This window comes from Silurus aristotelis (genome assembly GCF_946808225.1).
Source record: "Silurus aristotelis genome assembly, chromosome: 7".
NCBI classification, from domain to species: domain Eukaryota; kingdom Metazoa; phylum Chordata; class Actinopteri; order Siluriformes; family Siluridae; genus Silurus; species Silurus aristotelis.
The window spans coordinates 16,150,654-16,164,099 of NC_139580.1; the positions used below are offsets into that span (position 1 = coordinate 16,150,654).

Here is a 13,446-nt window from a genome sequence, read left to right on the forward strand (position 1 = left end):
TCAGCCCTACAGCAAAGCGAACCCTCAGAGAGGGTGCCATGCACAGGAAGTTGGGGTGACTAACCAGATGCTGTCCACAGCTCTTAATTTTAATCGGGACAGCATGGAGAGCGGAGGTGCAAATGGCAGTCAAGGGTAGGCCCAAATTAATGACAGATGCCATAAACAGAAAGACAAAGAGGTAACTAGAGGACACTCAATTAGTTGAAACTTGAAATTGCATACACTAATCAGAACAATTGCATCTATCTAGTGCTTGAGATAACATCTTCGTTTATGTAAGGACACGGTTTGGCTTGTATCAAAGAGAAAGCACTATTCACTCTGGAAACATATTTATCTTTAATAATGAGGCAGAGCCTAGGATAATAGATTTGTTAACTTTCGGCCACCTGGATCATGCACTGTTGATTACTGGGCTACACTAAAGTTAAAATATTTGTTCCAAACTCAAAAAAGAATATAAAATGAACTCTTGTCCGTTTTTATGCCTCAAAGCTTCTTCTTCTTCTTCTTTCGACTTCTCCCATTAGGGGTCGCCACAGTGGATCATCCGTCTCCATACCCCCCTGTCCTCTAAATCTGCATGTCTTCCCTCACCACATCCATAAACCTCCTCCTTGGTCTTCCTCTTTTCCTCCTTCCTGGCGGCTCCATCCTCAGCATTCTCCTACCGATATATCCCATGTCCCTCCTCTGCACATGTCCAAACCATCTCAATCTCACCTCCATCACCTGGTCTCCAAAACGACCTACATGCGCTGTCCCTCTAATAAACTCATTTCTAATCCTGTCCATCCTCGTCACTCCCAACGAAAACCTCAACATCTTCAGCTCTGCTACCTCCAGCTCCACCTCCTGTCTTTTACTCGATGCCACTGTCTCTAAACCATACAATATCGCAGGTCTCACCACAGTCCTATAAACTTTCCCTTTCACTCTCGCAGAACCCCTACTATTTGTTTGCCTCAAAGCAAGTTGGCAAAAATGTACACACGAGTGAACAGTAGAAGAAGATTGAGAGTCAGTGTGTTAGTGAGAGGTCACGGTCATGGTGTATTAGCTGTAAAAGTATAGGTTGATGTTAATGTTTGTAAGCAGGTCCTGAAGGAAAGGTTTGAAATAGGCTTACAGGAAGTACATGAAGCACTTAAGTGCTGAAACCTGAACAGATGGTGTAGGATGGTGGCACACTGAGCCAAAGTTCTTATTGTGAAATGGGATGTGAAAAAACCTCACTATCCGCTATTAAAGATGACAAGTTTAATCCCACAGGCTCTTTGCCTAATCTCTGTCTCTGGGCTGCCAGGCCCTCCATCATGTCATCTCTTTATTGCTACCTACTTCCTCCCTTTCTTCACATATATTATTCCTCTGCTCTTCCACCTGTGCTCCATATTTCCATTTTGCAATTTTTTTTTTTTATCAGAGGGACGAAATTAGACCTAGCTCATTTGGCAAGCCTGTGTCAACGTCTCCTCTAATTATTCTTTCCTCTATGATTTTCATCTCTTTCATGCTCTTTTATATTGTCCGCTCTACTTTTCTGCATTTCCCTCTAACCCATGTTAATTTGTCCATTGTTTTCTTTTGACCAGATGAGCCCCGATGAGCTGGAGCTCTACGTGAACCAGCAGTTTGATGAGTTACAGAGGCTGGTGCGTCTGGAGGAGTGGCGCGTGCTTCACCTGGTAGACCTGAAGGAGGCATTTTTGACGTCACAGGCCGCTGAGAAGATTGCTGAGATCAGCGTTCACACCGAGAAACTGCAGGAGGAGATGGACTCCATCACCCAGCAGCTGGGTGAGCTTGATCACGCTGAGCAAAATGGCGTGGGCCCAGCCGGCCTGGCACCTCTGCTGGCAGGACAACCGCAGCCCCCTGGTGCAGCACTGCTGGAACCAAGGCCTCCGGTAAGCATATATTCTCCTTCAAAACAGATAACATTTACAAAGAAGTGCACTGGAGTAAAGTGCATTGGCAGTTGAGGTTTTAACACTTGTAGGATTTTCTATGATTTTTAATGTCATAATATTAAATGAAATCTTTATATTACATTTATTGTCAGCAGTGAAAGCTTTTACACAACATAGTAAACATAAATTACACAAATTTCAGCTCTAAAGAAACCCACTGACATTTTTTAACAAGATCAGTGATTGCTACAAAAAAAACCCGCTATTGATTCGAAACATGGCCAAATGAACTTTGCATTAGAAATTCATGAACACTATAACACTCTTATTTTATTACATTTTTTTTTTTGAAATTCTAGTCTTTTAATTTAGGAAGTCAATATATGCAAGCATTATTATGAGCAATGGCTGAAATGTTAGCGGAGAAAATCAGTTTGCAGGATTGGTTAGTCCATTTAGACAACTTTCATTGCCTGAGAACTAGTGAACTAAGTGTTAATAAATTGGGCTCTTTCTCACTGAGATGTTATTTACCACCTGATTTGAATGCAGAAACAGGTAATGTAGCCTGAGTCAATCCATAAATTATTATTCTGTCTTCACCACAAAGGTCATTGCATTTATCAGTGCGACACACACGTTTTCAGACAAATAATTGTGGGCTCATACTGTCACTATAAAAAGCGTCTAAACATCTAAAGTCTCCCCAGGCATCGGACCTGAAACAGAAAATGTTTCCAAAATGTGTTTTCTTTTCTTTTTTTTTTCCTGAACTCTGTTAATGTTCTGAGCCAGTCCTCCTGAGTGTGCATTAAAAATTCCTAAACGAGGTTGGTTGACTGAAAGGTGGGTGTGTGTTTTGAAGGTCTTTAGATGAATTACGCTATTAAGATTGGTTGTGTGGTTTCTCAGGGCCACAAGAAGAGCGTGAGAGGAAGGGAAGGTCTCAGCAAATCTAGGGAGGCTTACGAAGGGCAGTGGTGTAAGCATTCAGGACACACACGCAGTTCTGAAGGCAGCAGGATTTACCACACACGCCGCAGATGTATACGTGAAGGACAGTGGTGTAGGCAGGTTATTGAGCTATTGGATGTTTGCCAGTGCTGAGTCTGGCATGAATCTACAGCTAGAACAACTGCACATACCAAGGTCATGCTCACACTTACACAAATTACCCTAGACACAAATTTATTAACGCTTGTTTATGCACATAAACCAGGTCACTCTGCCTCGTGTTATACACCACATACACACTTAGGCTTTTACTGCTTACAGAATTGAAATGATCCTCTCAGCTCAGCTAGTGTGAGAACAATTTCCAGTAGCAGCGGTGACTAAATTAGTCGTGTGTGTGTGTGTGTGTGTGTGTGTGTCCCCTGCTCTGAATGACTAGTGGAAGCTGGGAAATGGCCCACCCTTGGTTAATTGCAATTGTAATTAAATGTCGTTTGATTATTCTATGTATAAGACATAAAGTCACGTATGGAGAAAGACACACACTTTGCTGTGTGGTACATTTATAGCAGTAATGGAAATCTTTTGGTGTATTAGTGCTCCCTGAATGTGTGGAGTTTCAGTGCACAGTCTGACACACATCTGGTATAGAGTATTAACTGCAAGCACACATGGATCCCCTGTATTTTTAGCCTTATATTAGTCTAGATTCTGAGCTATAAATAAAAAAGCTATAATGTCTCATTAAAAGATTACGAGTCTCATTGAGATGAAAAATGAAAAAAAAAATGACCAAAGCGCCTCCCATTTAAGTATTTATACCACTAACGGCGTTGAAAGATCCATTTGCTGGTGTGCAGGCTAATCACGCTTTTTGCCGAGCTAAACGTTTATTAGTCAGTGAAATGGCTAGTTTGCAAACCGTTGCATTGTGGTGTTTACCATATGTGCTGCATTTTGCATTAGACCACTGGCCTGAATCAGAACAAATGAAAAACTATAGCTCTGTAATTCTTAATTTTTTCACTGAAATTCGCTTTGCTAAATGAACCTTGTTTTATAACGTTACTTGTATTTAAAAAAAAAATAAAATAAATAAAAAAATAAAAAAATGTAGCTAGTCAATCTTTCAACAGATATTTTAGCGGCTTACACAGTGTGAATGATCACACTTCTCTGCATATGTGTATCAGACGTATATAATAAACCCAGAACATTTTAACATACACTTTGCTTTAAATCTTTAATTTAGAGATAGAAAAATATAAAAAGCCTTTCTTGTTCCATTAGTGAGGCAAAAGCCACATCTCACAGCCTGTACAAATCTAAATGTGCTTCAGTGTTTTTATGTAATTCTGCTGACATTCTACTAGAATGCATTGAATTACAGTTGAATAGTAGTTACACAGACTTGACACAAATAAGGAAATGTGAAAAATGTGATGTCAGAATAGGTGGATTCTTTTTCATGATAAATATATAGAAAGCCAAGAATTATTGTGACTATTCAGTCAGATAAACACACACACACACACACACACACACACAAAACCACACACACATTTCATTCATTCTTTAGTTTGTAGTATAATGTACAAATCTGCAAATAGGTCAAGCAGAGCAGAATTAGGGAAGTTTCTTGCTTCATTTCCCCCATAGTGTTTTGTTAAAATTCGAGTCCAGGTCTATTATATATAATATACAGTGGTCCTGCGGAACTCGCGGGGGTTACATTCCAAGACCGGACATTTTGGTCGCACGCCCTCAGCCCCTATGTTACCTTAGTGAATTCGTCTAGACATTGTCACTTTACTACAATAATGTGTTTTAAATATTTATTTTTTAGTGAAAACATAGTTTCAAATGTTATTCCTAACGTACCGTAATTTCCAGACTATAAAGCGCACCCATATATAAGCCGCACCCACTGAATTTTACAAAGATTTTTATTTTAAACATAAATAAGCCGCAGTTTCAATGTCTACATTAAAACTAATGAACTTTTACACAGGCTTTAACGAAAGACAATATGTTGCACTTCCTTTAGGAGCATAGCGGCATTTTGGGAATAGCCTGGCGCCGCATTTTTCTGCTATTACTGCATGTGTGCAAGACCGAGGAATAGCACAAAAAGCACAAGTTTTTAAAACCTGTCTGTGCTTATATGATTTCTGTTGCAACTGGAGTTAGCGAGCTATCCCATGACCCAGACTTAACGCGCTACAACGGCTTGTATCTAAACAGTAGCCTACCAAGAAAGTAATTGTTTACGGTCTTCCTCCTTCCTTTTCACAACTATTTCTCTCGGGAGTTTATCTTTTGTCATCGTCGTGCGCTTAAAAAAAAAAAAGTTTTTTCTCCCGATGCCGTGCAGCTCAGAACACAGGTGAGGTGCGTTTTTTTCGTTTGCGCTCGGAAATTTCATTGGTCTAATGTTATGTGGTTCAGTTTTTTGGCTTGAAGTTTGTGAAACCGGGAAAAACCCAGGGAAAATTCATAAATAAGCCGCTTCGTTGTTTAAGCCGTGGGGTTCCAAACGTGGGAAAAAAGTAGCGGCTTATAGTCCGAAAAATACGGTACCTGAACATTTCGTTCCTGCTGCGGATTCCCGCAAACTGTAATATAATCCGCAACTTGCTGTTGGTTAGTTTCCAAATAAAAACCCATACATTTTCCGAACCACGAATTATTGGGGGTTTACTGTATATCGATTTTGCGCCATCTTTTAATTACTATGAAAATGCCAGGAACACTGCTGATTGTGTGTCACAGTATAGAATTATGAAATTATTATTATTATCATTCAAAATGCATAATTATAAATAATATAATAATGCAATTATTCATATACTGTATGTCATTATTTTCCAGGTATGAGTAGACTAATTTTCCACCAATTTCAGGGCTATATTCAGAGTTGAGCTCTGCGCACGTAGCGAGAAACCGAATTTCAGCAAGATCTGTTTTCAGACCTGAGGTGTAATTACAGAATACGTATCCCTGATCAAGTGGTTTAAGTGACCTGGTCATCTGAGACTGATGTTAATGCTTAATGCCAGGTCTGATCAGGTCCACAGTCTTTACTCTCTGACTGTGCCTTTCCCACATCGTCAGACACAGTTATTCATTCCTCCTTTCTCACACCCTGATACATCAGCGCATTCAACCATCGACTGTAGATTCTGTATTGTGTACTCCATGCTTGGTGATTGATTATGTTGAATCAGCGTGGCCAGTGGGAGAAAGACTTTTGATTGCCTGTTCAAAGATTCAGTGCAGTAGAGGAGAAATGAATTTGTGCAACACAAGCAAACATTCTCAAGAGTACACAAGGTTTTTTTTTTTTTTTTTTTTTTGCTCATCCATTGAACATTTCTCAACATCTGCTCAGGGTGAGCAGAGAATTTCAATTGTAAGCTGAGTATTTAAGCAGATTCACAGTGGGTTATAGTGGTGTCTAGGTTAGCTTTTGAGACTATGCCCCAAATGTATGCAATTAATATTATGTCAGAATAGTATGTAGTATGGAACCTACAGTGTACAGTACCCCCTTCCATCTTCTCTGCATATTGAAACATAACCCATTCGCACATCAATTGTTTATATGCATATCCATTTTTCTTAATATAATTGCATGGTTTATGCATTTGGATTCTGACTAAATGTCACATATTAACAACCGTAACAACTCATTTTTCCATGAGTTAAAATAAAAAAAGATACAAATTACTGAAATAAAATGTTCATTCTTTCAAAGTCCAAAACATTCAGGCTGAAAATATGTAATGCTGAAGACAAACAGTGTAGAAAATATAATGTACAATAACATCTAATATAAATTCTACAAAATGTTGACAGTTTGCACAGGACTTTTGGTTCAAGAATTGTTTATAATCTAAAATTCCAATGGAGTCTGGTGCCCTTTTTTTCTGCTTCCCTTTGATTTCTTATTTGTTTGCGTGTTTGTTTATGTAAAATATAGCAATGCATTTATAGCAATGCATTTTGGTTATTTTGTCGTGATTTACATTTTAAATGTTAAATTAAATTAAAAGAGCCTCAATTTAAGTGCACATGAGTGTGGACGCTGTGCTATAGAGATAGATAGCTTTATTTATCCTAGAGGGTAATTAAGAGTTAATTGAGACTTGTGCTATTTGATTTGCACGCCATGTCCGACATTTAAATCCGTAAAATATTTTTATTGTGACACTGGGTCGATACTTAGTAGAACCACTTGTGACTGCAAATACAGCTGCAAGTATACAGGGATTCAATTCTATCAGCTTTGCACATCTGGATCCAGTGCCCATTTTTCTTAGCAAAATTGCTTATGTGCAGATTGGATAAAAACCACTGGTGAATAACCAAAAACTGCTGGTCCTTTGTGCTGAACCGCTCCAGTGTAGATTTGAGAGTCTTTTCAGGGTCGTTGTTCTGTTGGAACTTAAAACTTTGCTCCATGTTTAAGTGTCCCGCAGACTGGAGCAGGGTTTCTTTTTGGAACGCATCGTATCTGGCACCCACCCTGGCCAGTTTGGCAGTGTCTGCTGATGAAAACTTGACACCACTGTCCCCATGGGGTTGTGGAGTTAAAGTGATGGGTATTGTTGAGATTATGCCAGACACTGTGCTTTGTGCCAGGGCCAAATGTTTCAATTTTGGTTTTACCAGATGAAAGAACCATATTCTACATTCCAATTCTCTAACCAAGACTGTCTATTTATAGCAGGTCTATTTATATTGAGATAATGTGACCCTTTTATTGTATATTATATATTATTTATGTGACAGAACAAATTTAGTTTCACAATAATGTTATAAATTATTATTTTTATTATATTATAAATCAAATAATTTTTATTTTAAAGAAAATATTTTTTACTTATAAAACCTTTTATATTTTTACTAGTTGAAAAATAAAAATTGAAAGAAATTTTAAACTTGAAAAATTATTTCCCTTTAAATGGAATGTAAACAATTTTGATCCCAATTATCACCATTTTAGGTCTTAACACTAAAATAACTTAAAGTTTGAGGGGTTAATCTTTTTTTTTTTCTTTTTCTTTTTTTTTAAATACAGACTGCTGCCACCTCCTGGTGTGGGGAGTTATTTTATGTCTATAGTACAGAATGTTTGTGCATGATGACTGGATCTGGTTCAATCATATCATGTTGCAGAACATTTGTTACAACCATGAGCCAGTGGAGAACAGTCATGAGCTGCTCTTTAATACTGGCTTGGTATGTTAGGACTCCTTTTATTTGGAAGTTTTCTGGCTGTAGTGTGTATTAGCTGTAGCCAATTATGAGCCATTTATTATCTACTACTCAGGTAAATGAGTTCAAAGTTTAAACTACTTTAGAGTAGCATTAGCTGGGAAGCAGAGCCAAGCAGATAATGAGAGACTCCTTCTCATTGTCTCACTCTTTAACATGGTAAATTCCCACTTGAAACTCCCTTCCCAAAGCTTGTGCCACCTCACTCTTCAATTCTTTTACACACTCCTTCCAGTTATCCTTTTTCAAATGATATAGTCTTTTATTTTCCATCCCAGAGAGTTCCCTAATGGAAATAACCAGCTGAGCTGAAGAGCTGAAGCACGGGCGCTAATGCATGGGCAGACGCTGTGCTCTTATCTGCTTTCAATTACACTGTCCTGTCTCCTAATTAAAGTTGAAGACATTTGTCTTTTCCTTTGTCTGTCTCTTCCTCTCTTCCTCTCAGTCCATCTCTGATGTTTTTTTCTTCACCCTTCTATTTTCTTTTTCTCTTCGTTTCTCACACTCAGTTGATTTCCCACACACACACACACACACACACACACACACATGTGCAGGCACATGCAAAAACTGTGGTGATAGAACTAAAATAACATCCACCCAAATTACTCCAGATCACTTTGACTTTAGCTTGGTCTCAGGCTAGTTAGCAGTGTTTGTTTTGGGCTGTAAAATGCAGCTATGAGAGAGCATGTTTAATCAGAGCAGAAGCCCACAGTTGTAGCCAGAGGCAAATGAGCGTAGATGAAAATAGCATATTCTTCTCTGGCTAATCATGAAGATGCGTTCTTTTGTGCAGAGACAGAGCCAGCTTGTTTAATCATCTTTTTTTACCTAGTGATAATAGTACCAGGTGATTTATAGGCGATGTAATGAAGGAGATGTAGTAGAAAAGGCGCATCTGCTTTATTGCTTCTGTTCTTTTCAGGTCTCATTTTTCTTTCTTTATTTCCCTGATTTTCAGATGGACCCTGAAGCCAGACCGAGGTAAGACAGCTACAGTGATTTATCATTTTTATGTCTGTTTCTTTCACTCTCTTTGAGAATACACACAGCTTGTGGTGTGAATTCAAAGATCAGCTGCATAGCATCCAGATGTTTCCTCCTCAGCAAGTAAATACAGACTTTAGAGTGTGGCCTGAGTCTCTCCCCGCCGAGCTACAGGCATTCACACGCATGTACATGCACACACGCACAAACAGAATAATTACTTGCAATTATTATACCCCAAAATCTGACAATGCATCATGTACACACAGTGACAATCTTTTATACCTTTTCCATTTGTACACACAGCTATAAATCAACCTTTATATACATCTTATGAACTGTGTGTGTGTGTGTGTGTGTGTGTGTGTGTCATACAGGAGTTGTCTTAATAGTAGTAGAGTTGAAGTGTGGGAGTGTAGTGTGTGTGTGTGTGTGTTGTGTGTGTGATAGCAGCAGTTGTAGTAATAGTAGTAGCGTTGAACTGTGGGAGTGTAGTGTGTGTGTGTGTGTGTGTGTGATAGAAGCAGTTGTAGTAATAGTAGTAGCGTTGAACTGTGAGAGGGTAGTATGTGTTGTGTGTGTGTGTCGATGCAAGATAACATTATTTAATTTTCTTAATATTTTTTGCAGACTATATGTTCATGTTTATATTTAGCTTAATATAAGTTTCACAAAACAATTACAGAAGAAGAAATGTAAGAACATTTCTGAGCCTGAACGTTTGTAAAGAATGGGTGTTAATATCGATTACAAACTTAGTGCCGTAACCAAAAGCACAAACATGCATTTAGGCTCCTCGACTGGGAGCAAATTTAGAATTTAATTTGGTTTCGACTTTCCTTAGTTATTATCACGAGATCACTTAGCACATGCCCTTGGATAAGGTCAGTACAACCACACACACACACACACACACACACACAGAGTGGTCTCAAATGTTATCTTCATTAGTGTAGTGAGAGTAACTCGCGCTATCTGATAACCATTCATATAAACCGATATCGACTCATGGCTGGATGGACGAATGGAGAACGGAGGGGAAGAAAGACTAAAGGGAGGATGAGTTAACGGGTGAGGTCAGAAAATGAGGCGGGGGCGTATTGGGAGATATGAGACGACGAAGAGGGAAAAAGACAGTAGGGATTAAATGAAAGAGGGCAATATTAGTGCAGGGTTTTGTTTTTCCTTTTTATGAAAAGTTACAGATACAATGTAAGTGATGATGTGACGATTACCGTTATAAAGTAAAAGCAGCTGCATCATTGTTATAATGGGCGATGACACTCTTGTTCATTTGGAGAGTGTTTTTGGCTTCCTTTGATTAGCCGGCTGCTTAATTAAGCAACTTCTAATGGCTGTCGAACTCGCTTGATGATGGGTTCTTAAATTTTGGCACCCCAGATGACTAGGAAATGAATATTGGTTTTTGGGTGCTGGATATAATTGTTGTGATTGCTTTCAGGAAATTTAATGATTATCCAGATTGAGGTCTTTGAGGTTTTTGGTTGTTTGTTTTTTTGCCGAAAGACCTCAGAAAACTGAAGACTTCCGCGCTGAACTGAAAAAGAAAAACAGCTCTAGTTTTCTGGTGCCAAAAATTAAATACAAGTAACAGTTCCTAGATTACTAATGCATTTACTGATACACTTGTATACAGGCACACAGCAACCCACACAGCAAAGGAGAAATAGTTATAAAAGCTGTCTCCACACTGATCATGTGGATCTAATCTTTCAACTGCAGCCTCTCTGAGAAACTCAGTTGTGTGTTTATTGTGCAGCTGTGTGTGGGTGTACATTTGTGTATTTGTGCTTCTATAAACTGATAAAAAAAAGTATGGTATATAGGACAGAAATGTAGCCTTGCATACTTGTAGGCAAAGTTCTCATTTTATCCCCTTTTCATTTATTAAATCTGTCTGCCCCCTACCAGTATCCAAAAATGCACTATGGCCACACACACACACACACACACACACACACACACACACACACGCTCATACTCACAAACAGACGTATATCTACTTAGATGCACACTCACACAGCCTATAATAAAAGGCATTGATCCCATTTCAGATACTCATCCGCTGCACTGAGATGATCATTTAGGGACTATGTTTTGTCCTCGCTGTATTAGACAAAGGTTGGAGGTGATGTGTGTGGTATAGAGTTACAGATCAATACTGAAGGAGATGATGGGAAGAGAGAGAGTGTGTGTGTGTGTGTGTGTGTGTGTGTGTGTGTGTGTGTGTGTGTGTGTGTGTGTGTGTGTGTTTTATATCCCCTGAGAGGCCAGGGACCCTAAAAGCCAAAGATTGGCTTAAGCTACACGAATAGAGAAAGAGAGCAAGGAGGTAAATGAGTGGGGTTCAGAGGGAGACCGAAAAGGATCAGCAAGAAATTGGACACACACTCACACACACTCACATTTACACATTGGTGTTGAGTTCATTTTTGCACTGCCTTAGGGTTTTAAAAGGAAGGCTTGACAGGGTTTGATGTTACAGCAAATGAATCAATATCGGGGTTGTGTGGAGTGGCTTGATGCATAGCTGATTAGTTTTCCAATAAAAAGCACATCAGAGAGTGTTTCATTCTGCTTTTACCAATTATTGTATATTTTTTTATGATAATTCAAGAATGACACGTCATACTTTTAACTCTATAGTGAACTAGGTAAATGCGTCATCTGTAGAACGGTTATTTTCTGTTAACACTTTCATTATAGCAGCTATAAAGAGCCATTTCCTCATCAGTTCCCCTCTCTCTCTCTCTCTCTCTCTCTCTCTCTCTCTCTCTCTCTCTCTCTCTCCCTCTCTCCCTTACACATTCTCACTTACTCGAAATCAAAAAGACATGTCATGTAAATCGCAAGCTCTGTAACTTGGTGCTGTGCTGTATAATAAAGACTATGTACTTCAGTATGTAGAACCTGATTTCCGTATTGTACTTGCAAATCGTCGCTAAATGGAAATGTCAAATTACTGTATGAAGCAGTCACAGGAACAAGCATGGATTTTATAACAAAAGGCTTCGCTTTAATTTTTTTGTATTTTTTTTTTTTGCTTCTAAATGGCATTCAGGCTTGTGCTGCTAATCCACTTGCTCAGCGTGTTGGCCTTTTAGCAGAGTTGAAACCATGTATGTCAAACAATGGTTGCTATTCTAAGGACTAAAGGGAAAAGCACAGGACGTTCTCCTCTCCAACAGCACTCACCTTCAGCTCCTGACATTATTGTGGCCGCGTGTACCATAGCAGTGCAATTCCAACCACGCAATTATTCTAGGTCTGCTGTGGTCTGCTGTGCATCAACTGAGCAGGTGCAAAAAATTCACTGAGGTTTTCTTGAAGATATAACAATTTTGTTAGTAATTTGTCAACGAATAGCCTCCCAGTCCCCAGAGCCTCCTGCCTTCTCTTGACAGAACTTTAGAAAGAAGCAAGTTTTGAGTTTGTTGTATTTTAACTAGGCTCAAAATAGGTACGTTTTAGATATGAAAAAGAACATCTGCACCTTTCCACTTTTTTTTTTGCATAGCGAGGGTCAGGAATTTGGCCACAGCCCTGAAGCATTCAAGCGAACTCTGTGTACAGTAACCTGCACGTATGAGTGTGGGGAAGTAAATGTGTGTGTGTTTGTGTGTGTGTGAGATTCAGCATGCATCGGGCATGTAAATGCCTGGCATGACTGCGCTGTAAATGGAGGCAGACGAACCATATTAATCATGCAGTGTAATCACTGTAATGTGATAACGAGCTACAGCAATCTGACACTTCTCATTACCATAGTGCTTCTCTCTTTTTCACTCTTCCTCTCTCTCCCTCTCTCTGACAAGATGGCACGTTTGCAGGCGAACACATCCTTCCATATTTCACATAAAATTGTATCAGCATAAACAGTTATATGACATAAAGCCAGCACAATGTGAAGTATAGTGCTCAATTAATGGTTATATTCAGGGCAGTCTTAAATAAACAATAAAACGTTATTTCCTTTTTGTCGTTTTTTTTTTTTCTCCCTTTCGTTTGTCTTTTTTCTTTTCTTTCATTAACAAAATCCAAAAATCCAATATTGGCTGTTTCATCATACTACTGATTATAAAAAAACAAAGCTAAATTTTTATAATTGTAATTTATATAGCTGTAGTAATAAAGCCATTGTCTCTACTTTTGTCACATCAGTTCCAATTTGTCTCAAATTGTTTACTAACCAGCAGCCAATTAAACGAGTTCGAGTGCAAGATTTAGAGCAAGTCAAAGTATCAAGTCAGTGGTCATTTTAAAACTAGTGCGTTAAAAATAT

General features: G+C 38.7%; 1 protein-coding gene across 2 annotated transcripts in view; it reads left to right on the plus strand.

The window, feature by feature from the left end:
* The window catches only part of trim44 (tripartite motif containing 44), a 55,986-nt gene that overhangs the window by 17,126 nt on the left and 25,414 nt on the right, over positions 1 to 13,446 (plus strand). Inside the window, exons 4-5 of one of the 2 annotated variants that reach the window (XM_083547591.1) lie at positions 1,599 to 1,913; positions 9,118 to 9,140. In XM_083547591.1, coding sequence (XP_083403717.1) covers positions 1,599 to 1,913; positions 9,118 to 9,140 — 338 coding nt within the window. The remainder of the gene's footprint in view (positions 1 to 1,598; positions 1,914 to 9,117; positions 9,141 to 13,446) is intronic. The other variant, XM_083547592.1, reaches the window with a different exon arrangement.